The sequence below is a fragment of the Protopterus annectens genome, chromosome 3.part1 (genome assembly GCF_019279795.1).
Source record: "Protopterus annectens isolate FY-2018-M chromosome 3.part1, PAN1.0, whole genome shotgun sequence".
Classification (NCBI taxonomy): Eukaryota; Metazoa; Chordata; order Ceratodontiformes; family Protopteridae; genus Protopterus; species Protopterus annectens.
The window spans coordinates 1,649,526,047-1,649,552,347 of NC_056732.1; the positions used below are offsets into that span (position 1 = coordinate 1,649,526,047).

At 41.7% G+C, this 26,301-nt stretch overlaps 1 protein-coding gene across 1 annotated transcript in view; it reads left to right on the plus strand.

Annotated features, from left to right (window-relative positions):
• Positions 1–26,301, plus strand: part of ANKIB1 (ankyrin repeat and IBR domain containing 1) — a 2,275,843-nt gene that overhangs the window by 2,206,000 nt on the left and 43,542 nt on the right. The window contains 1 exon segment of the mRNA XM_044067672.1: positions 20,540–20,676. Coding sequence (XP_043923607.1) covers positions 20,540–20,676 — 137 coding nt within the window.

The window sequence follows — 26,301 nt, forward strand, 5'->3', positions numbered from 1 at the left end:
ACATAGACCTTTAGCTATCCCTCCTGTTCTGGATGTTGTGGATGATGTCTTTATGGAATCCAGTCTAACTTCTGATACTTTACCCCCTGCTCCAAGGAAACCAGACAGGTACTACAGAGTCCCTGACTCTCACAAATGTCTTTTCAAAAATCTTTCTGCTGACCCAGAGGTCATTTCCCAAGGGCCTAAAGGAATAAAAGCCACTACAGGTATTCCCAAGCTTTAGACAGCGGGGGAAAAAAGGTGTACATCTCTGCAACTCTCGCCATTAGGGCTTTGAATTTCCAGTTTCACATGCTGAAATACCAGCAACATACTATGGAACTTATTAAGCAAAAATTATCTACCTTTACCGATTGTGCAGAAAATAAGGAATTACAGGAGCTTATGCACTCTGCCAGCCAAGTCAGCAAGCATACCTTGCAATGTGGGTTTGACGCCCTAGAAGCATCTTGCAGGGCAGCAGTCACTGGTTCTGTATTGAGAAGGCATGCTTGGCTTAAGGAGCAGACCTTGCCAGACCATGTCAAATCAAAACTACTAGATGCTCCCTTGAATAAGGACAATCTGTTTGTGACCAAAGCAGAAGAGGTTCTAAAAAAGATGGAAGAAAAAGCTAAATCTATGCAGACAGTCAGAGTTCTTGCAAGTCCAGCCTCCAAGATTCAGTAGGCATTGCCCCTCGAAACATTGGTCCTTTCCAGTCCCCTCAAGGCCATCTCAAACTAGACAAGGGGTAACAGACCACCCAGATTACAGTCTCAGGGTAGGCAGAGATCTAAGCAATGGAGTACCTCCACTTCTAAGGCAGGGAGTGCTAAGCTACCCCCTTACGAAAATAATTCACAATAACTTCTCAACTCCACTCCTCACCTCTGCTCATTTGCTCATGCTCCTAGGAGGAAAACTTGCCCACCATGCAAAAAACTGGACCTCCATCACCAAACACCGCTGGGTCCTCAACATTTTAGCCCAGGGGTAAATATTTTACTTCCACACACTGCCAAACCCAAAAGGGTTCCCAGACCTTCCTCCAAACCATTGGGCAGAGGCACAAAACCAAGTTCATTCTCTGCTCTCCATAAAGGCAATTCAACCTGTTCCTGCCAAACAGATAGGTCAAGGGGTTTATTCCAGACTCTTCCTTGTACCCAGAAAAGAGGGCAGTTGGCAACCAGTCCTAGATCTTTCCATTCTAAACACCTTCCTGGTGGTACCAAAATTCAAAATGCTCACCCTTCAGCAGCTTCTATCTATGCTGGCCAAAGATGCCTGGTTAGCCACCCTAGACCTCAAAGAAGCCTATCTCTGCACATCCCTATCAGGGACTCGTGCAGGAAATACCTACACTTCAGGGCAGGATGTATGCATTATCAGTTCTCTGCACTTCCCTTTGGCTTATCCACTGCTCCCAGAGTCTTCACAAAATGCCTGACTCCAGCCATTGCCTATTGCAGACAGAGACAAATTCAAATATACCCTTACTTGGATGATTGCCTGATTCAGGCAGACAGTCAGGAAAAACTGTTGCAGCACCTGCTATTTGTAAAGAACTTCCTATCCTCCCAGGGGTACACTGTCAATGAAAAGAAATCAAAACTAGTCCCCAGTCAAAAGATTGCATTCCTGGGAGCAAGCTTGGACACAGCATCCCAGATGGCACTCCTTACTCCAACAAAACAAGCCACCAGAACCCTGCTATCCGCAAGGAAAATCCTGCAGGCTCTAGGGTTCATGGCCTCTTGCATTCTACTAATTCCATATTCCAGACTACATATGAGGAAACTTCAATAGTACTTAAAAAGCCTTTGGTGCCAACACTCTCAGGACCTGGAAACAGTCATACCGATCAAACCTCGTCTAAGGACAGAGTTTCTTTGGTGGGCAGCAGCATGCAACCACAGCAAGGGACTACCTTTTGCAGAACCCCACGCTGGGGAGCACATCTGGACGACAAGTGCATTCAGGGCCACTGGAGCCCAAGTCAAATTCATCTGCACATAAACCAAAAAGAGATGCTAGCTGTTCAGCATGCTCTGACAACTTTCAAATCCCTACTCTCACCAGGACCCCTGCTAATAAAAACAGACAACACCACAGTTATGTGGTACATCAACAAGCAGGGGGGGAACCCACTCTTATCCACTCTGCAGGCTAGCCATGACTCTGTGGAACACAGCATTGGACATGCATATCCATCTGCAAGCTCAATTCCTGCCAGGCAAACAAAACTCTCTGGCAAACGACTTAAGCAGAAATCTCCCAGACCCACACTAGTGGCAATTAGACCCAAGCACTTTCAGCCTTCTAACCCAAAAATGGGGGACCCCGGAGGTGGACCTTTTTGCCTCCCTCTACAATCACCAGCTTAGTAAATTCTGCACCAGGACACCTCACTGCAGGGCATGGAAAGTGGATGCTCTATCCTTCCAGTGGGTAAACCTCTCAATCTATGCATTTCCCCCTCTGCCTCTTCTTACAAGAATATTACTCAAGATAAGACAGGACAGACCAAGGGCAATCCTGATTTCCCCGGACTGGCCACGCCAGCACTGATACCCACTACTGCGCAGCCTGTCACTGGTGCCACCATGGCACCTACCCCAGATCCCAACCCTCCTCACTCAGCAGGAGGGACAGATCTTGCATCCACAACTGCAAACTCTGAGCCTTGCAGCCTGGCTTATCCCTTGAATTCTCCTCCAGTGACCAGCCTAAGCAAGCAGGTGCTGAATGTCATTCTTGAAGCCAGAAAACCCATTACAAGGAAATCCTATGCTGATAAGTGGAACAGATATTGTTCCTGGATTCAATCTAAAGGAGCGGCCACAGCACTGCCCTCCTTACCTCTAATCCTGGATTACCTAGCAGATCTACTCCACAGAGGATCTCTTCCATTAAGATCCAGGCCTCTGCCATCTCTGCTCATTACAACACTGAGCCACCTCTCTTCTCTCACTGTCTCAAACAGTTCCTGAGAGGGGCCAACAACTTAAGGCCACCAAGGAGAGCCCCCACCGCTGCTTGGGACCCTAACTTTGTACTGGAAAAGCTCATGCTACCTCCCTTTGACCCTGCAGCATCAGCAGAGTTAAAATTCCTTTCTTGGAAAACAGCCTTGCTTCTGGCCATCACCTCAGCAAGAAGAGTGTCTGAGCTACAAGCTCTTATGGCTGTGGAACCCTTCATTATTTTTCATGCTGACAGGGTCTCCCTCAGGACTAACCCTTCTTTTATGCCTAAAGTGGTGTCCAGTGTAGCTCTCAACCAATCTATCCATTTGCCAACCTTCCTCCCTAATCCTCAAACTAAAGGGGAAAGGATCCTGCACTCTTTGGACGTGCACAGACAGCTCAGATTCTACCGTGATAGGACAAAGACCTTCAGGAAATCTGACCAGTTACAAATCAGTTTTGCACCAGGGGCAGAGGGCAAGGCCATATCAAAACAAACAATTTCCAAATGGATAGCACACTGTATCATGTAAAAAACCAACCCCTAAGGGGGTCAGAACGCACTCCACCAGGGCAACTTCTACCTCTACTGCATTCCTCAGGGGAGTCCCTTCCCAGGGACATTCTGGAAGCTGCTACCTGGAGTTCTGTTCACACCTTCACCAAACATTACCACCTGCCTATCTTTTCCAAATTCAGGGCAGGTTTTGCAACAGCAGTCCTGCAGGGCATACTTGCCAGCCCCAGTTCTTCTTGACTGCCTCCACCCTTTCTTCAGCTTTGGGAATCAACCCAAATGTGATGACTGCAAAAGTGAAACACAAAGACTATAGTACAGTTGTGTACTGTAAATGTAGATGTTCGAGTGTATTCACTGTTGCAGTCCTGGTTTCCCATCCTCCAGCCCCCTTGTCTCTCTCTCTCTCTCTCTCTCTCTCCTTCTCTATCTCTATTACTCAACCCTTTCAGGGCTATTGGTATTTATTTTTTACTGGTGGTGTTTTTTCCACCATAGCTTAACTCCCTATTTGGGGGTCCTGACATTTGGGGCAAGAAAAACTGATGTAATGGCTTTGGATGCCTATTTTTATACCCCTGACGACTTGACGTCAGTCCTGGAGCGACAGCAACCAATGCAGAAATACTAAATCTCTGGTATTTGGGCCAACTGAGGGCTACCTGCAGGCAGATAACCCACGTGTGATGGCTGGAACAGTGAATACACTTGAACATCTACATTTATGGTAAGTGTACACAACTGTACTTTCAGGGTACTTTGTCATAGCATTTGAAACTTTGGATCCTGAAGTTTGATTTAATCCTTATTATGAGCACAGTCTCTGGGAAGCTGAAAAAGATGAGTTTACTGCATTCTTGCAAGCTGCAGGGGAAAAAATGGAAGTTTATAGCAATCAGAATTTTGAGGTAGAGAAATCACGTATACAGTTAGAGATTTGTGTATTATAACACAGTAATGAAAAGAAGTTATTTTCAAGCATGGTTTCTTTGGAAACATGCTTGTTCAGAGTAAAACGACAAAAGCCATGCTCCATGATGCAGAATGATAAAACCGTAACTGAATCTTAGATGAGTCAGAGTAGATTAACAGCTTAGGCGCTGGAGGAGCTTCTGACTTCTGAGGGAGGGTGGGAGTAAGTGGCTGAAGCTAGTTTACCTATCCTGGGAAGTGGTCCAGTCATCTGAAATGGCAGCACCTTGCTGGGAGAGGTGGATAGAGTGCAGCCAGCGACATGCAGTTAGCCCTGCAAAGCCTTGTTTGCAAGGTAGCTTACATTATATGGGAATGATGGATATTGAATACAAGGGAGAAGAGAGAAAGAGTAAGGTCACTGCATCTGAAAATTCACATAGCAATCATCAAGGAGAAAGATTAGGGCTGTAAAGCTGAGAGATCCCTAATGGCTGTCGGGAGGATGATTTTCCTTCTCTCCTGTCAGCTCTTACTCTGGTATTTAGGTGAAGTGAATGTGAATAACCAGGACAATGGCCATCAGTCTGATAACAGATCACAGTTAGTTTTAGTTATGCTATGTTTGTCTATGTATGACATTGTTCCCTCTTTTCTTTGAGAGCTTCTGGGATGTTATCAGCTGTTTTGTTTCCTGCACTCAGCCACTCAGGGGTTTCCTGTCACTTTCAGAAGTGTAGTTTCAGTCTTCCACCATTCACACCTTTGCTCGTCAAGAACTGAAAGTTTGGATCCTGTTTCCTAGATGGCTGGGGGGGGGGGGCATGGTTAGTGGCTTTAAATGTTCCCTGAAGAATTATCTGTTTTACAGTTGACCAATGTTCAATTTTATTTTCATTGCTGTGAAGTGTCCACTTTTGTTTGTCGCTGTGCCAAATTTTCATGGGCTGTGTTCCAATGTGTAATGTAACATCTGTTGAAACATTAGAGCAGCCTGTAGCAGTGGTAAAGTTGACCGTGTTTTGGTCATCATGAAAAAGTGTCAGTGTTCATATGTGAATATAAAAGTAAGAACTGCAAGATTTACTTCCTTATACCTGGTATTGCAGATGTATTAGGGAAGGGCTTGTGGACATACAAGTGTGTGTGCTCAGATGTGGTGCAGACTCACCCTAGTGGAATACATGTAAAATAGGAAACGGTACTTACATCCTCATCTTCTAGCTTCCAAGACAAAACAGAGCTTCTGCCTTTCCTATGAGATATGATTTATATGAAAGGTAGTTGGGGGGGAGGGATCTCTGTACGCAGCTGTCTGTATGCCACAGAAAAGGTCAGAGATAATGATAGCATCTGGAAGCCATCAGCAAGAAAATCAAAGCTTCCTGTCCATATTGCAGCAGCCTCTTCCTTGCATGGTGTACTACTGCAGTCAGTTCCTCTGACTCCACACCCAGATCCTCCTCCTCCATTGCTGCCACAGGTCTGTCAGGCAGTACTACAATGCTCCTATCTTACATCTGCTTTCATATCACCATATTGTGTAGCATGATGTGCCCATGGATATCTTACTGCATCTAGTGCATACTGAGGTGTGCTACCAGATATATCCAAGTACAGAACATGTGTCTTCATAAATCTGAATGCATGTTTGATGGTGTTCCACACCTATGATAGTGCGGTGTTATAAGTAATCTTCACAGTGACCTGGGGAAGGCAGTCTCTAGTCTGCAGTCCAAGTGGCATCTTGGTGTCAGCCTACTCTGTTACCTTTCTGCCTATAATTATTTGCTTTCAATACCTTGGTTACCTTGCAGTTTTCTCCTGTAAATTTCAGCCCCCTCGTGCCTACTTTCTGTACCCCTACTTGCAGTTACCTGTACTGGCAAAATCTCCTTTCTTCATTCTTATGTTGTCTTAATTTTCAGAATACTTCCTGCTACTTTATGAATGCACTGTTATATATGTTTATTATTCTCCTTATGGATCTGCATCTAAAATCCCACTCTCTCCTTATTTCATGAACTACCCCCTTGCTTTATAATCAGCCCTTTCCATTTTGAATTATAACCATCTTATTTTGTTATGTACATGAACCTTAACTGTATAGCTGTAAAAAATCCCTTCAAGTCAAGTAATCCTAAGGATCAGCTTATCCCACTAAACTCTTGCCCTCTTCCCCTTACAGATAAATTTCAAAGCACTCTCATTCATTTACATTTTCTACTGACTATTGTGGAAATAAATTCCTTTGCCTCTTTATTAATTATTTTTTAGTAAGAAACATCGTTATTGAATTATCATTTATGACACAGGCAGTCATGCATTTATATAAATGAAAACATAAACAAACCATATTGACTTATTTTCAGTTGCAAACATTATACATCACTTCTGTATAGACATTGCCAGTCAAACATTACATAGCTCATGCAGTTCCTGCCTTCCCTTAAGCATCATTCCTCTTTCAAAACATTATTTTGTATGTCTTGTTCCTACAGTTCCCTTTTTTTTTTGCAATTTGCTCATACCCTTATGTAAAGATCCCACTTCCAGTTCTTTTATTTTATTTATTTATTTATTTAACATTTGTTTATCGAGAAAGTCCGACTGGACCTTTTTCAGCAGAAGCCCAGGGAGAAAAGCTCCATGAGTAACAGTACATTTTCATGCGCACATTACAATAATCAATAAAGTATAAAGTAAACAAAATGTAGTGTACATAAGAACATACAAATTTGTTGCATCTTGACAACAAAACCTGGGCTTTGAACATAGTTAGAACTATTTGTAGATATGACTTATGTCAAGATATAAGGTTAAGACAGGTCTGTAGGAACAAAGAATTAAACACCGGGGAGAAGTTGGATATGTTTTGGGTACACTGTGATGTATCAGAGCACTCATGAGGGGTTAGTACAGGAACATAGACACTTATTTTTTAGATAAGCCTTAAATGATGGCTTAAAGTGGTTAGTAGATGAGATTGAGAGAATGGAGTTAGGAAGGGAGTTCCATATACGAGATATATAGTTGGAAAATAAAGATTCTCCTGCAGTGTTTTTGGCCTTGGAGACAGTGAGTACGTTCTTGTTAAAGCGAAGTGGTCTGCTGGAACTGTAAGGAAGTTTGAGATTTTGTAGTGCAGGGGTTCTGGTTGGTTGTGTTACAGTTTTGTGAGTTAGAGAGAGTTGGTTGTAAAGAATAATGTTGGGAAGCTCAAGCCAGTCTAGTATCCTTAAAGTTGTACAATGATGTGTTCTACATTGGTAGTCAGATGCAAACTTAGCAATTTTATTATAACATTAGTTAAAACTGGAGAGGCATATAGTAGAGTCGAGAGCAGATGGGTTTGTGCTAATGTAATTTTGGCCATTGTGGTCAGGAACCTTTTGTGCCTATATAGATTTCCAAGTTTCTTATGGACTTTTTTATAGTTAAGGAGACATGTAAGTCAAATTTTAGGGTATTGTCTATTTCCATTCCAAGAAGCTTAGTATGGGTTGTTGGGGAGATCACGGTATTGTCTTTGGCTATTATGTTAAATGTTGGGCATGAGATAGATGTCTTGTTAGGTTGGAAGAGTAATAATTTAGTTTTATTTGGGTTCAGGATTAAATGGGCATTGCTTAACCATGTTTCAACAGAAGTGAAACGATTCCTGTGTTTGAGAATGAAGAGTTGATAGAGAAGTGGCAGCCCAGATAAGGGTTGAATCATCTGCATACTGTATTATAGAACCATGTGGAGTAGCTGTGTGTAGATTATTAGCAGAAAGGGAGAAAAGGAGAGGGCCTAAGATAGATCCTTGGGGGACACCAGTGGATAAAGGAAGGTGTGAAGATGAATCACCCTGCCATAGAACAGATTGTTGATGGACAGATAAATAGTTATGAAACCATGCTGTGGCAGATGGTGAGAAGGATAGTTCAGTTAGTACATCTATTAGTTTGGAATGGGAGACCATATCAAAAGCTTTTGAAAGGTCTAGAAAGATGGCAGATACAAAGCTGTTACTCCTGTGATGGTTTATTGTATTAGTGAAGGATAAGAGAGCTATAGTGGTACTATGTGATGGGCGAAACCCATGCCGAGTGTTTGCGAGAAGGTCATTTGTTAGTAAAAATTTCATGACCTGGAGATGAATACAACTTTCGTGTAGCTTAGAAAGAGGTGAAAGATTAACAATTGGCTGATAGCTTGTCAGTTCTGTGGAAGGTCCCCCTTTATGAAGTGGGATTACATGAGAACTTTTCCACAGTTGAGGGACCTTGTTTTTGAGAATGGATCTATTTATAAGGATTGATACTGGGAAGGCTATAGATTCAGCTGCAATTTTGAGGTATTCACTGGGTAAGTTATCTATGGCAAGTGTGTAGTAGGTTTTAGTTTCTGTAGTAGTTTTTTTATAGTGGCTGTAGGAACTGGGGAGAAGAGAATGAGGCATTGCTAGTTGTATACCTGGCTGGTTTAGTATCAGGAGTAGGAGTTTGCTGTTTGGAAAGGGTAATTTTAGATTCAGTAAAATGTTTGTTAAAAATGGTAGCTATGCTATCGGAATTGTTGTGGATGATTGGCATTGGTGTAGTAGATTTTCCTGGGTGAAGGATTGAGTTTATAGCTGGCCAGACTTTTTGAGTTTTGTTTTTGTGTGTTTTGATTGTTATGATAGAAATTTATTTTATCCTGTTTTATCTGTTTTTTTTTGCCTTATTTGTAAGTTATTGATACTGTTGTTTAGAAGCTATTATGTTAGTCTTGCGCCGTAGTTCCCAGGTTTCTTTTATCTATGTTACTATATTCACTATTACTAGTGTGGTTGGTTTAGATTTTGATTTCCATTTTCTAGTAACTTCTTTTTTGACAGCTCCCAAAATTAAACTCAGCAAGGCCTTACTATGTCTAGGCAATTCCAATTCTGTATCATAGCTCAAAAAATCATTTCCTTTGTTATACCAATTGCTCACACAGTATTACTGAAAAGAGTAGTGTGCAAGGGATTTTTAAAGTCTGCTAACTCATTATACCCCCAAAAATGTGTTCCCAATTACCTCTTTCTTCCCCATCACTACTCTTTATTAATTATTTAGAAAAAATATGTCTGACTTGTATATAAAACTAAAGGAACTGAAAACATTTTCACTCCTTGTATCTTACTATACATATCAATTAACAAGAGCTTCCGGTTTCTCTGTTTTTGTATTATCTTCTGTTTAGTCTCTTCCCACATATCCTTAGCTGCCATAAGAGAAGCCTTTTTTATCCATACTCCTGAAGTACCTCATCTTATGATGTTCCCATAAATACGGGTATTGCTGAACCAATTCATGTGTGGGTGCATAGTTTACAGCTATAGACTTTGTTTTGTTTTCATTAAATTTACATCCCCAAAAAAACTTCAAACTGTCTCAGAATGTTTCACAACACTAAGATGTCCTTTTCTGCTTTTATCAGGTACAGAGTAGTATTGTTTGCAAATAAAGCCTGCTTTCATCTATTACCATGCCAGTTATATTTTTTAATTTTTGAGTCCAGTGGCTCTAAATACAAAGCAAAGAACAAAAGGAAAAGAGGACACCCATGCCTGGTTCCTCTGTTCAAACACAACTTATCAGAGAAGAACACTCCTCCTGTATTGGTCCTCTTGTCTGTAACAATAGTAAGAACTATGAACCTACCAGCTAAGTGACCCTCTAGAAAGTTACTCCACATGAAATACTGGTGTGTCACATGTGTGCCAGATATGCAAGCTATTGAAGTTGCCTGGATGGACCATAGACATGAAGTGGCCTGAATGGTACACAGACATATTATGTTTAATACCCTGTGCATTGTGTACGACCTGGCAGGACATGAAGTGGCCTGGATGGTGCACATATTGTGTATAATTCCCTGTGCATTGTGTACAACCTAGCAGGACATGAAGTGGCCTGGATGATGCACATATTGGGTATAATACCCTGTGCATTGCATATGACTTGGCAGAACATGAAGTGACCTGGATGGTGCACATATTGTGTATAATACCCTGGGCATTGCATACGACTTGGCAGGACATGAAGTGGGCTGGATGGTGCACATATTGCGTATAATACCCTGTGCATTGTGTACGACTTGGCAGCAGATGAAGTGGCCTGAATGGTGAACAGACATATTGTGTATAATGCCCTGTGCATTGCATACGACCTGGCAATAGATGAAGTGGAAGCCCTTTTGGTTGATTATATTGGATGCCGTGGAGCAATTGGGCCATTGGTGACAGTCAGTGGCCTCTAGGACCTCAGGAAAACAAGTTATAGGAATAGAATGTCCACAAAGTGGTGGTCCTCTCTTCTGCTGTGCATAGAAAAAAATTGGTTCCTTCATATGCTTGTAGCGTCAATCAGTAAAGGAACTGATTTTTTTTTTAAATCCATTCCCAGGACCAGCCTCACTGAGTCCTCTACCTGCACTCATTTGACCAGTTTGTTCCATGGTAGCGGGAGCAGGGAATTCTCAGCCAAGGCAAGAGCCATATGGCCTTTTCATTCCTGCCTAGGAGTCCCTAGTTGGCTTATCTGCTTTACAGTACATTTTAGGTGAGAGGGAGCAGGCAAGCTTGCTGGTTGTACAGGGTGACCTACAGTATCGTCTGGCAGTCCCCTCCTTGCAGCAGCAGCTCTGCTGTACCAGCCCTCCAAGGGGAAATGTGCCTCCACATACTGAATTCCCCTTGACGTACTGTGCAACCTGTGTGGGCTTGCTTGACGCAAGCTCCATAAGCTGTTATCCATGTGGGGAGCTACAGCCACCTCCCTCTCACAAAGATGGGTAAGCCAACAATGACCGCTCACTACCCTCCTCCCTGCTAACCCCTGTAGATGGTGAGAGATGTTGTTTGAACTCTAGCCACCTGCGACTTGCTCAGGGCTTTATCCTTCTGTGTCACTGAACTTGACCCCAAGTTAAGGAACTGTTGCAGGATTCACAGAGCAAACTCCTGCAAAATTCCAAATATGTAGTCTGTCAGACATTGAAAGGTCCCTGTAGTGGTTATGATTAATGCTATACAAACCTTTGTGCCCTCTGATATAGGCATTCCTTATGAAGTTACAGCATGTCTACTAAATCCTCTACAGTGTCTCTCTTCTCACTGTAGAAGTTGACAATGTCCTGGTTGTAGAGGTGATGGTATGTTAACCACTGGGAGACCCATCTGGGACACAGAAGATGACATGCAGCGTTGTGGACACTAGCTCTGTAGTTAGCAACTAACACGTGCTGCATTGCTAATGCTTTGTGCTGCTAGTGTCATCATAACACAAGTGAAGGTCCTGTACACCAGAAAATCCTGACATTTGGAATATATGATTGCTGTGGATCATTGTGCTAATTTTATTCACTTCTGAATCATTCTACCATATTTGATTTTATCATTTACTAATGAGATAGCACTCATTAGCATGTTGAGACTCATTTGCATGCTGTTTTGTAGTCATTTGCAAATGATGCTCACCACACTATTTCTCCTGTAGTGCAGTAGCTCTGCTTTTCTCTCTGAATCATACCCCCTATGCGTACTGCTGCTGCTCAACATGCTGTTTCATGTGGCATGCTGAGATGTTTGTATCTGAATACCCTTCCAGTATTTTTCTTCATGTAATTGTTTTTATCAAATGTCTGTATATGTATCATATGTATATATACTTTTGTTTTCTCATTTCTGTAATAACTGGAAGATCACCCTCCCTCCCAACCCTCTATGAAAATTGACTTTGTCCTACATGTTTAATCTGGTTAACAAATCATAAAAAAATAACCTAGCATTTTTCCTTTTCTTTTATCTAGGTCTACTCCATAAATCCTATCTCTGCAAACCACCTCTAGTTCTATGGTGGTGAAGAACTTGGCAGTGGGGGAATGGCTTCTCTCCCTCTATGAGGCTATCTATATCAGTTAGGCTGCAGATAACAGTTAGAGAGGACTTATAATTGCCACCTCCTGAAACCAAGATCACATTTCAGTGGCAGCCTGAGAGGACAGGAAACAACTTATGTCTGTCGCATATTTTGCAGATATAAAGTTCTACAACCCTTTCTTATGGGAGATCAGTAATTTAAAGTGCAAAATACAAATGAGTTATATGAAAATACACAAGATGAAAAACAAGGGAGAGATAACAAAAATGGAAAGAAAAAGGTAGCCATGTGTTCTTGTCTTTCATGACATATAGAATAAAGCTCAATATGGGCAGTTTAGAACAAAGATTGCTTCTAGTGACATTGCATGCAACACTTAACCCATCAGACTTTTCTCAGGTAGTTGCATTCTGCAGTACTGTTGGAATCACTTTTCAGAAGTGTAACATGAATATAAGAGGTAGACCCACAGCTGGCACATCTAGCACTCACAGCCAGTCCCCAATCTGCCGCCCACCAATTCTTAAATTGAAAACCAAAAAAAAAAAAAAGGGTCCACTCTTCTAGTCTGGTGCTCTATACCATATCCATTCCCCTCCTCCACCCCCTCAACTTTTCAACTGAAGAGCCAAAAAGAAGACGACAAATACTACTTTTACTTTTATAGGTTCATAGGTAGGTACTAGGCTATTGGCCCTAGGGCCTATATACGTCTAGCCAAAAGGCACCTTGGCTTTCGCCACCCAAGAAAATTATTTTCCTGTGCCACTGTCGAGCAGAGCCGCAGAAGTGATCCCTGGGGTGAGTTTCCTATCTCCCATCCAATCATCAAGATTTTTCTTGAAGAGTGCTAATGAGGAGCTTTGTTTGATATAGATAGGTAGTTTGTTCCAGAGTATGGGAAGTCTGTGGGACAGGAATCTATCCCTCCAGCATGTTCTGTTTATTGTGGTGACAAGGTTTAGGTCCCTTGAGCATGTAGCTCATAGGGATTGGGATTTCTTTAAATGGAGCATGTCCAAAAGCTCTGGGTTTGACATAGCTTTGTGTGTCAGGCAGAGATTGCCTCTGAGTAGGCGATATGCGACAGAGTAAAGCTGCAGTTTTTTTAGATGGTCTGCATAGGGCATCTGTGAGGTTTTTCTGCGGCCTTTCCAGTTGGTGATGTCTTGTGAGGTACATACCAAAAGGGGCATTGTACTCTATTATGGGTCTAATGAGTGATGAGTAGAGGGGAACAATGACCTCTTTTTTCCTGGATGAGAAACCTTTTGTGATGAGGTGTGCCAAATAGAAGGATTTCCTGACTACTGTGGTGATGTGATTATCAAAGGAGAGACTACTGTCCACCTGTGTCCCAAGGTCTCATCACACATTCGGTATTAAGTAGACTACCACCTATGTGGTAGTTCATGGATACAGAGTTTTTACCAAAAGGGATGACAATGCACTTTTTGACATTGAGCTTGAGGCCATGGCTTTTACACCAGGCATCTGTCTCAGCGAGGCCCTTTTGTAGGATGCCCACATCTTTTGGAGTTTTGATTATGGCTTCTAGTTTGCAGTCATCTGCAAACTTTGTTAGCCAAAGACCTTCTGTGTTAGCCTGTACTTCAGAGAAGTAGATACCAAACAGGAGAGGACCCAAAACTGAACCCTGTGGTAATCCACTTGTCACTGGTCTGAAGCTGGATTTGGAGTCTGCTACTTTCACAGTGTGGCTTCTGTCAGTGAGCCAGTTGGCAACCCATCTTGTGACATAGGGATTTATGCCTAGTTTAGTGAGTTTATCTATAATTCCAGAGTGGGAGATGGTGTTGAAAGCCTTGGCGAGATCTAGATAGGCTGTGTGAACCACCTTACCCTCATCTACGGCATTGGTGACTGCTTCAAAGAAGTCTGTCAGGTTTAGGATACATGATCTGCCTTTTACAAACCCGAACTGGGTGGGGTCCTGAGTTAGAAGATTACCAATGTCATTGTTTATAAGTTCCATGATGATACGTTACATAGCCTTGCAGACCAGGCTCATCAGGCTAATGAGGCAGTAGTTTCCGGGGTCAGTGTTGGCTCCCCCTTTGTGGAGTGGGGTAACCGTCGCTGTGCACCATTCAGTGGGCACATAGCCTGAGGTGAGGCTATGATTGAGCATGGTACTAGTTCATTCTGTAGTTCATGTAGAACACAGCCTGGGATGTTGTCAGGTCCCATGGATGCTGTGTTCTTGGCTTTGGAGAGTGTTTTTTTTTACCTGTGCAGCCGTGATTACAGGAACTTTGCGTTCTTCCGGTATAGAGATGGGCTCTTTAGGGGGTGAGAGGGGGGTAAAGTTTGCACTGAAACTATCTGTCAGGATGTTGGCAATATCAGTTGTTTCTGTATATTTATTGCCATTGTGCTGTAACTCAGAGCAGATTTGAGTGTCGCCATTGAGATTATTGACATAGCCATAGAATGCTTTGTGGTTGTCTTTAGAGTCAGTGGTGATTTTGTTTTCATAACTAGCTTTGGAGGATTTTATGAGGGATCTCAGCTTCTTACTGAGGCTGACCAGGGAGTTACTCCAATCATGGAATTTTACTCTTTTTTGCAACAGTTTCTTTCATCTGTTGTAGAGTTTGTTTATGACAGGGGACCACCAGATAGGCTTCCTTTTTTTTGGAGGATAGCATCTTGGTTCTGTTAGGGATTGCACGATCCATGCACTTGTGTAAGTGCTTATAAAGTGCATTTGTGTAGGATTCAGCAGTCATACCTCTATTGTCCATCAGCATGGGTGTCGTGAAGTTTGCCACTTCTGTCTTAAGCGTGAAGTTAGCTTTGGAGAAATTTTTTGCGGTGGTTTCCTTAATGGGGGGTGGGGGAGGGATATGGATGTCTAGGGTGATTAGCTTGTGGTCGGATCTGACCAATGAGGAATTGACCTCTGGTGTGGAGCACCGGTTGCCCATGTTGGTAATAACTAGGTCTAGGATATTGCAGCCCCTGGTGGGCGTGTGGATAAGTTGATCCAAGGCATTGGAATTTATGAATTCCAGAAAACGTTGAGCACAAGAGTTGGTACATGAGTAGTTTTCCCAGTTAATGGTAGGGTAGTTGAAATTGCCCATTATTAGGATGTTAGGTTGTACCCTAATATTTTTCAGTGTATCAAGAAATGAGGAGTGGGAATCCTGGGACATGGTGGGGGATCTGTAGCAAGCTACAATTTGGATTGCGGTCTTACCCAGAGTTAGTTGCACTTGGATAATCTCAGATGCATTATGCTGAGCAACTAGTCTGGAGGTGTAGATATCCTTAATGAATATAGACACACCTCCGCCTTTAGTGTTTCGGTCCAGGTTAGGTGGCCGAAAGGTGTGGTATGAATTATAGCCTGGTAATGCAGGGGTACTCTTAGAATGATCCCCTTAGAATGACACCAGAAGCTTAGCCAATTGTTGAAGTCATTTTGTCCTTGTACTGTGGTATCATTCTGGGTGATGGCAGGATGCTACTCAGGGCTAGAGTCATAAGGTCCTGGGCTACAAGATTGGACAGCTCCTCCATGTCCCTTTTCTTGTAGTCCAGGGAGGTATGTCTCAGGTCATTCACACCAACATGGACATATTTGTACTTGTTGTGGAGTGACCTGAGTGCATGTGTTATGTGGCGAATCCTGGCACCTGACAGGCAGCTGACAGTAACTTTCTCCTTGTTTAGTCTGGTGAGTGGAACATCAGTGTGCCTGGCTATAGAGTCACCCATGACTAGAGTGTTGGGTACGTTGTTATGCCTTATGGGCTGTGGTTGAGTGGCACACTGAGTTTGTGGGCTGTGTGTCATTTCGGTTGTGTTGGGGGGGTGGAGATTGCTTGTGTTTCTGCTTTGGAGGTCCCTGTTGCTTGAGCAGGTTTTTACTGAGAGCCTCCGCGAATGTAGGTGTGTGTTTTGTGTTTCTATGTGTGTGTGTATTTTGGTGGTGTAGGTTTTGAGGGACTGTGTGCTGAGTGTGGTGTGGTGCAAGTGTTTACCTTCTCTTCTTGACTGTCTAATCTTGGGGGAAGAGAGCTTTGCTTCCAGTTTGGCTATATAAGTGCATCTCTCACAGGTTGTAGTGTTGAGTGGTAGGAGGAGAGGGTTGTCTGTGTACATGAGACAATTGCTGCATTGCCCCAAGATGCCCAGATTCATCACGTAGACAGGAAAAAACACCGGGAGCTGACCCTTAGACATGCCTGGATAGGTGCTTACTTGTTAAGTACTAGAAACTGTGTTCCTCTAGACAAGTGTGGAAAGTTGTGTGCTGTAGTAATTTGCAGCTTATTTAGTGCTTTCAACGAGTTCTGAACAAGTGCTGAGCTCAAAGAAACAGACTTGAGTGCTGAAACTAAAAAAACTGGCTAGTTTTAAGAAACAAAATTAAGCTAGAAGGCTTCCCTCCAACACAGAAAGGCTTGGGGCTCAGAAGCCCCCAAATAGTCTTGGACACAGCAAATTTGTATCCAGACTAGACTACCCACAGGAAAGGCAGGAAACAAGCTTAGACATTTTTGTAAGTGGAAAGAGAAAGGAGGAGCAGAAACTAAGTGGAATGGCCTTTTCAAATGTTCTCCCTGTATTAGGTAGCATGAGGTAATAACACTAGAATGGGAGGAGTGTCCCAGATCAAATTTACAGTAGGGGTGGGCAACTGCAAAACCATCAACTAATAAGAACAGTATACAAATAGAGACGGTGGGTGGGAAACAAACTGCAGAAATGCTTCTCACAGCAGAAGAGCAGCAGTGAGCCTTTAAATGAAAGTTTTAAACAGATAAAGGAGCCTCTAGAGAAAGCTTTTAACTGCAAACAAGTTATCATAATCAAACAACCCAAATAGATGCTTAATAAAAGTGGACACACACAGTGAAACTAGCTAGAAAAGTATACAGTAGACAAAGTGCTATAAATAACTTAAATAAACAAAAATTAGGATACTTAATGTTATATAGTATAGATCCGAGTTTGCTCAGTGTCCTTCCTTCAGTTAGCTCATTGTGAAATGGCAGAAACACTCACAAACTTAACTTCTTAGGTAACAGAAAGTTGAAACCTGAGACAACTTAAAAAAAAAGCTCAAAAGAACCAGTGAGGTGCTTACTCTAAGCTGTAGTCCAGGTGATCTCAGTCATCCAATGACCTTAAACAATCCTCTTTCACTGAAATGCCTGATGGCTTTGGCTAAACCAAGATGTCCCTGAACATGTGCTCACACACACAGCCTCCACAAACACTAGGCCCAAACACAAGCCTGAATATGGACAATCCTACAAATATTCACGCTACTTAGAAACAAACTGCAGAAATGTTTCTCACAGCAGAAAAGCAGCAGTGAGCCTTTAAATGAAAGTTTTAAACAGGTAAAGGAGCCTCTAGAGAAAGCTTTTAATGGCAAACAAGTTATCAGAATCAAACAACCCAAACAGATGCTTAATAAAAGTGGACAATTTCCAGTTAATACCTCACACACAGTGAAACTAGCTAGAAAAGTATACAGTAGACAAAGTGCTATGAATAACCCGAAAAAATAAGCAAAAAAACAGAATACTTAATGTTATATATTATAGATCCGAGTTTGCTCAGTGTCCTTCCTTCGATTAGCTCAGTGTGAAATGGCAGAAACACTCACAAACTTAACTTCTTAGGTAACAGAAAATTGAAACCGGAGACAACTTTAAAAAAAAAAAGCTCAAAAGAACCAATGAAGTGCTTACACTAAGCTGTAGTCCAGGTGACCTCAGTCAGCCAATGACCTTAAACAGTCCTCTCTCACTGAAATGCCTGATGGCTTTGGCTAAATCAAGATGTCCCTGAACATGTGCTCAGACACACAGCCTCCACAAACTCTAGGCCCAAACGCAAGCCTGAATATGGACAATGCTACAAATATCCACGCTACTCCAACTGTAGAAAAGCACTTGCTGTAGTTTACGACACATGAAGCACCAAATTACATTTTTGTACTGGCATTCTGAAATGCCAGTACAGAAAAGAACATAGAGCAACTTCCTGATCATGACCCCTGACACCTTACACCCTGGCTGGCTTCCTCTTTCGCCCCACCCCTGCTACGCTTCTGATAAGAGGACATTAATGTAGCACTGTGCTCTGTTTCATTCACAAATAGCCCTAACTAGAAATGAAGTCAGAATCATTAGCTGGTGTCTGTAATTACCAAAGCTGGAAAAATGGCAGAAATTGACCAGCCTCTTATAGTAGAAGTGAAAAAATAGTTGAGCACTGTCGTATTTATGATGAGTGTATAAAGCTATATCTTATCAAAATGCTGAATGAGCTGTGTCCAGTTTTTTTTGAACATTCATTCATTCTCTAGTTACTTACTCCAATGCAAGGAAGTAGGAAGCTGGAGCCTTTCTCAGCATTCACTGGACCTAAGGTATAGAAACTTAACTTGAAAAGGATGCCAAGCCACCTAATACACATAGTACATGTGATTTAGATAGGATCGTCATTTCCCTTTCAGCATGCCTTTGCAATATGGGAGGAAATTGGAGCACCTGTCAAAAGGTCCATGTGAACATCGGAAAGATGGGCACAATACAGAGAGAGGGCACCCAGTCAAGAAAAGAAATGGAGCACTAAGTGCTGTGAGATAGCAGTAGTAACTACTCTACTCCCAATTTTCTCTGTTTTTCCTTGTTTTTTTTGACAGTCCTAAACAGGTTCAGTTAACACTTTGTTAGTCATAATACACATGGTGTAGATAATAAGAATAGATTGTTTAAATGCAAAAAAAAAATGCTGTTAGATGGTTGGCTGTGTTTTGCAGCAATATCAGTAATGGAGGATCTGACTGACAGACATACTTAAGTGCATGACTGATACTCTTGAGTCAACCAAAAATACCAAATCATAGCACGTAGTATCAGACTTGTTCTTCCTCCATGCTTTTGAACCAGCAAAGCAAAGTATATGGTATCATGTCTGAAGATACTGTATAACTTCGCATTTGTCAGCAAATGTCAGTTCATATTATGTTTATTTCCTCTGTCACTGTTTAGTACCATAGCTATGAGGAGTATGCTGTGTTAACTGACCTGCATTGAGACACTGTATCCAAGCTATAGATGTGTGAGTTATTCACATGAAAACTATTTGGTTGTGGCACACACCAAAGTCTAGTAGTAAGTAATGTCTTTTGGCTTTTCCCGGTTAAGGGTTGCCACAGTGGATCACCGGTCCGCTTATGATTGGCAGTGAATTTTTACGGTGTTGAGTTGCCAGCCTGGCGCCCAACCTTCAAAGAAGGCACACCCACTCACACATACATCTACCTGTATGTCTTTTAAGGTTCACTCGACCACGGGGAGGACATGCAGACTCCGCACAGAAGGCGCTACAGCTGAGAATCAAACCGGAGAGCTTCTTGCTGTGAGGCGAACCAAAAAGGCTATTAACTCTGTCATCTGTTACTAGTTTGTCTATTGCCTTTTCATGAGTGCTCCCCAGTGAAGTATTAGAGCCTCTAAAATATGTCTAATTAGCTTATCTCAGTGTGGATGCTTTCAACTAGAGCTTAACTACAGCCTCCATCATCAGTCATTCGGTTCCCCTAGTTTCGGTGAATAATGCCCCCTGTTAAACAGTGTGAATTCCTTATCCTTATCTTTGTCAGTCATGAGCTGTACAATGTTTTTTTTAAACAAGAAATGCTGAATATGTTGTAAGAAATATTTTATAAGTAGATTAGACTTAAAGCTTGATCTCCTGTTCCTTCTTTGAACAAACGGTTTATCAAATAAATACCCACTGAAAGAAATTAAATCATCAACTGATAAATGGCCTGATAGTTGTATCTCACTGTATTCCCAACCTCTAGAACAAACTTCCAGAACATGTTGAACAGAGTAGAAATCTTTCCATACTTTCAAGGTAAACCTAAATAATTGGGTGGACAGACTTCTCTTCTCCCCTGGTACATCTTTTTGTTGCCTTCCTTGATGCTGGAGGAAACTTTTGAATATGGTCTCTAGACTGACTGCCTAACACTTAATGTCAGGACACACGGTACTTCATCATGCTGGTAATTGCAGAACATTTTTAAGTGCTGTCATGTTTGTCTTTCTTTTTAGTATGCACATCAGCAGTCATTTGTAACCATAGGTTCACTGTGTAGAAGTAACACTTAATGTGAATACTGCCAGTTTAGTTTTCTAAGCAGAAGTGTACTAATCTGTCATTCTGTAGTCATCTAACTGTTGTTTGTAATTAAACAGATACTCAAGAGGGTGGCAGTAGCAGCAGGAGACAAGATACCTCAATGGTGAGTTCTGCTTCTATGAGTATTCTGCACAGCTCTTCGCTTCATGACTATACTCCTGTCAGTCGCTCTGAAAACCAGGATTCACTTCAGGTACCTTGCAGTCTTCAAGCTTCTTGCTTTCTTTTTTCAACCTGCTTTGCTGCACTTGCTGGACACTTTGAATGCTTTTCCTTTTCTTTTTATTTCTTTCATTAAAACATATTGCAGAAACCTTCAAAGGTAATGTTTCTTTTTTTTTTTTTTTCTTAAAATACATTGTGAGACCTTCAAAGGTAAGACTGATCTTTTATGAAAACTGTTAACATTTTAGAGAAGAATAAATTAGTCATTCTCTCTTTCCCAATCAGATGGATCAGATTCTTCAACCAGATATCTGTGGTAATGCCTTTGAGTCAAACTTTTTTTTAATATGGCATTTTTTATTAATCAAAAAAGTAAAACAAAAGGAAAAGTGAAAGGGTAGAGAAACTTGGAGAGTGGAAGAGATAGAGGTCCCATTGTCTGCATTTAATAGTGATACAAGATACCAGTGGTATTTGATATAGGGCTCAAGAAAGCTAGCTGAGCATGTTACTTCAGTCTTAGTTATTAAAAATTGTGGTTCCATTGCATGATTATGTGCATGCTTCTATTGGGAATCATATTCAAGAAACCTTTAGAGAGCATCTTTTCCAGAGTTGACTAAGAACTTACTATATAAACTTTGTTCCAATTTTTTTTGGGGGGATAGTCCACCTCACATGACAGTCTGGCCTCCTTTTTAGCCGCCCCCATTGACCTAGTTGTTCCTGTATGGGGTGGAAGTTGATAATCCCATTTATTTCCCACATGGGGTGAGAACTCATTTGTGCTTAGAGGTTATCAGTAAGTACTGAGAGTGGTGCCATTATCCACGATGAGGATGGTTTGTTTGTTTTTTTGTACCCTCACCCCTCCGTTTTACTTCTGATGTCACATCTCCAGAGGTCGCACATGGGAAGTGCCGTGGCCTGTGCAGGTGATTGTTATGTAGTAAGACTGTCACCCCAGACCATACCTACTGTGTGCCATGCTTCTCACACTCTTACATGTGTCTGCAGTGTAGCAGACCAGACTACCTTCCTCCTCCTGCTAGGATGGACAAGCTGGCATCAGCCATGGACTCCTACTCTCCCTCGCCAGGCTTGTCCAGCAGCTTGTAGTCAGTCATTTCCCCATCTGTGGCATAGAGCTGGATTAAACTGTACCAGTATTTAATACTCACTGATGGCTATTCAACAGTCACTGCAACAGTAAGTCATAACATTTGGTTATATCCTACTTTATTTGTATTTTTGTTCCTGTTAGATTTTGATCAGCTGTACAGTATTCAATATCAAGTCCACAGCTGGTCCCATGCCAATAAACCTTATAACCTTTATAGGTTTGCTTGGCACTCACAATATAGTCAGCATTGTAAGGTACTTTCTTCAGTTCTTCTCAAGTTAGCATTGGGGTAATCTCAGGTGTAGTGTCTGGCACTCATTTTCTATTTATTGTTTTTCTTCAACAGCCTTCAGCCCTTCTCCTTCCAATATTCAGTCCTCATTGAAATCCAAACTTGAGATATGCTGCAGTAAAATTGCTAAGTTTGCAACCAATGCAAAATACTCTTCTCACTACTGTTCCTCACTACACCTTCTAGACTGGCTCGAACATCCACTTATCTTTCATACCTACAGTTAATCACAGCACACAAAATTAGCTTTAAGCCAGCAGACTGCCCTGCCCTTACCACTGGACTTACCCACTACCACCCAAACAGACATCTCAGATTTGAAAACTAGCTATTCCTGAAAGTGGAAAAAACAAACTTATCAGCTGGCCAGATGCTTTACTCCTTTACTACTACCAAACTGTGGACCACTCTTCCACTATCAATCAGGACCACTAGCAATCCAATTATCTAAAAAATAGCCCTGAAGCAACATCTTTCCTCCTTATGGCAATGTACATGCAGCAGTACTACACTTCTCAAAACCTGACTCCCTCTTCCTCCACTTATCTCACCCTTAACTACTCCTTTGTCTATTACTACCTTCAGCATGTAACTTACTGTTTTAATTCTTTTGTTTCACTATTTCCCTCAGCCCTCTATTATGGAATACCTGATGAACTAAATACTGAAGTTACAGGCTTTAAGTTTCTGACCTCATAAGCTATTAATATTCATACTGTGTTATTAAAACCTAAGCTACTGACATGCTAACTTAGTTTGGTTAACTAAGACATAGTACCTGTGTATAAATCCATGTTTGTTACTTTTGGCATCGTATGTTGCACTGTAAGCCATTTATTGAAAGTAAATGTTCCAAAGACTTGTGCTATTCTACTGTTACTGTTGCATTGTAAATCACTGTTCTTGTGGCGCTTTTCTCCCCAGGCCTCCACTGAAAGTGGGCTAATCTTGGCCAGTGGACCTTCTGGGTAAACAAATGCAAATAAATAAATAAATAAAATAACATTGTCAATACAAATGTGTGATTAACTGCCATTTTGTAAATCACAAATTTCTGTGTTTGACTATCTTTATTATTTAACTTCTTTTAAAAATGGATGATATGGAGTTAGACAATAAGTAAGCCAAAAAGGACAAAACGGTTAAGCCTGCAAGAGGTGAATCATCAAGGCTTTCAGATATTTGAAAAAGCAAAAGTCTTTCAAACTTTCTATGGAGGTTATGTTCTCAGTCAAGAATCTCAAATACTGGAGGATGTTCATTTTCTAAAGTACCAAGGTTCTCTTCACTAACTTTAGACCTGCCAGAAGATGACTTAGCAGCTACCATCTCTGCTACTGTACTTTGAGGCCACTCCTAGTCTAGAGGTTTCAGTACTGGAAAAAATATATTGCTTTAGCAATTCTTTTTCAGCCTAAGCCAGCCACTTGTCCATCTAATTTCACATCTGAAGTAACACAGTCCTCTTTTGACTGTCAAACCTTTCTCAGAAAATATTTTAGTATTGTACAATGAACAATGTTAAAGTAGGGTCCTAAGATGGCACCTTTGATAGACTGACACTCTGTGAACAGAACACGAGAAACATGCAGTTTGAATTCACCTGCAAAGGTTCAAGAGCAGAGGAGAAGAAAAAGAACTCCTTCCACTGACATTGTTATGAAGGAGAATTTTTATCAGGCAAATTCATTCTCTTTCTTTCCTCCTCTCATGTGACTTTGTATTTAATCTTTGTCTTTCTCCTCCACTGGTAACTGACCATCATTCTCTTAATTGGTTGACCAGTTTGCTCCCCCTTCACTGGTGTTGAAAGACAGCTGAGTGGGGCAATCTTTTAGATAGCTCTCAAGATTTTTCTCTGTAGCCCTTACGCCACAGCGGCCGTATCTCCCCACCCCTGATGTACATACTTATGCGAATAGCCTTGTAGAGTCCCGCATTCTAGTAAGATGATGGGCATGCTTCCAAAAATGCCCAGCCCAGGAAGCTATACCTCCTCAGACTAATACTGCTAAAGCAGCTTGTCTGCAACCAAGTTCATGCTCCTGATCCAAGCCTTGCATGATTTTCTCCAAATCCAAGCATGATTCAGCAGCACAGCAAAGCAGACCACCACCCTACCCCCTGGATGGCAGGCTGTATATTGTTTACTCTGACCCCTCCCCACTCCTGTCCATCTACTTCAGCTTTGGAGCCAGTACAACAACTTGGGTCATCTAGATCGCTGTCAGGACTCCATCTGTCAGTGCTGCAGAGCTGTAATTCATGGTCAGTCTTGCCAACATTGGAACTAGATGCCCACCTAGGTTGCCATTCAGTTAAGAAAACTTTTCCAACACTTCATTTATTTAAAGTAAAGAAATGCAACAGCAGTGTTTTTATTTACAGAAATGAATAAATGATTTATTACAACCCTAGTCAAACCAGCCACAGCTGCAGTGGCTTATGGTTGAGTTGCTGTACACCTTATCTGTCAGTTTGTGGGCTTTCTGCTCCTTGCCATCTTACAGTCTGCTTGATTTATGGGACAACAAGCAGCAGAAGGCTTACAAATATTTAATGATAAATAAGCTAGCAGTAGTATGAGGTGTTTTTTGTTTTCTTTTTTAATCCTGACAGGCAAACAGATGTGGGCAGCTTTACAGAGCTAATGTAGGAGTACTTTGCAGTGGCTGGTGAAAACTGTGTATTTTTGTGAAATAGTTGAAATACATTATTGTCGATATATATTTTTTTATTGCAGTTAGACATCTAAGAAGTATACAGACAACAAAATAGCTTTAATTGCTGTGTACAGGGGCTGCCAGTGGAATGGAGATGACTGTTTTTGATTGCATATTATTCGGGATTTGTAGGACTAGTGTGATTTATGTGAGCTGAGTTGGAATACTTTACTGTGGCTGCTGTTTGTGTGAAACAAGTTGAAGTACATTACTTCAGCAATTAGTTGTATCAAAATCCAGATATCTGGGGTTTACATAGTCAGAGTGGCTATAACGTCTAGGTAGATGTATGGGTCTGTCTGTGGATGAATGTAACTTATTCACTTACGTTGCCATTAATTTGGCATTGTAGGACTAGTGTGCATTTGTGTGAAATAAGTTGGAATACTTTACCGAGGCTGCTGTGTGTGAAACAAACTTGAAATGTATTATTGTGGCCATTATTATTTTTTACCACAGTATGACAATTGTGGTGTCCCCAGTCAATACTTTGGCTATAATTGCTGTGTATAGGGGTTGTCTGTGGATGAAAATGACTGACCCTGCTTTCATAATTGTTAACCCATCATTAAGCATCTTCTTGGAGGAGAAGGATAAAGCCCAGACTAAGATGCTTGTGACACAAGTGTGAGTGTCAGCTTTGATGCTTGTAGGAGCTACCAGGAAAGGATAGGAGTGAATGGCTACTGCTGGCTTGCCCATTCTTGGTAGGAGGGAGGTCCACAAGCCCACCACTTGGGTGACACTTAGCCAGGAGCATTAAGTGTTTTACTTGTGGAGTATGAGCCTAGGTTGCCATAATGTAGTCACACCTATGAGATGAGGTCTTTTTAGAGGGCAGCAGTTTTGGAGCTTGGCAAGCTGCCAAGCAGGAGGGTACTCCACTTGAGGAGAGAGTAAGCTGGCCCATTTCCTACCACCCAAGTCTCACCATTGTAGAATGGATGGGCTAGTAAGACTTCCTTGGCTGGAATGAATGGAGAGTAGGGCTCTCACCTGGCCTGTAAATACATATCCCCATCCACACAGAATGAATAAGCTGATTTGGGTGCCTGTAGTGGAGACATTTTGTAAGATCCTGTAGGAGGGAGAAAAAAGTTAAACATGATAATAGGCATGATTCAGTTCTCTGTAGGCTGAACACTTAATATCATGTACCTCACATACCCTGTGTAATAAAGTAGCCTAGTAGTATTCCCCAATAACACTCCCTAAAGGCCAGACATAGCCAGGAAGATCCTTAGCCACCCATCTGTTGAGGGGCTGATAGCTGAATCAGCAAGCATTTTCTGAGTTTCACTGCAATCAGGTTTATAGTGCAGCAAACTGCTTAATGTTTAATGAAAGCGGTGGTATATGTCTTGATGATAACATCATTTTGGTAACTTAATGGTTACCTTTGGCTCTGATGTCATCATACTTGATTTACAAGCCTTGTTGACCTACAAGTCAATCACCACACATTGCCCATACCTGTGCAAGTTGAAATGGTGCATCCTAATGTAGTCACCCCGA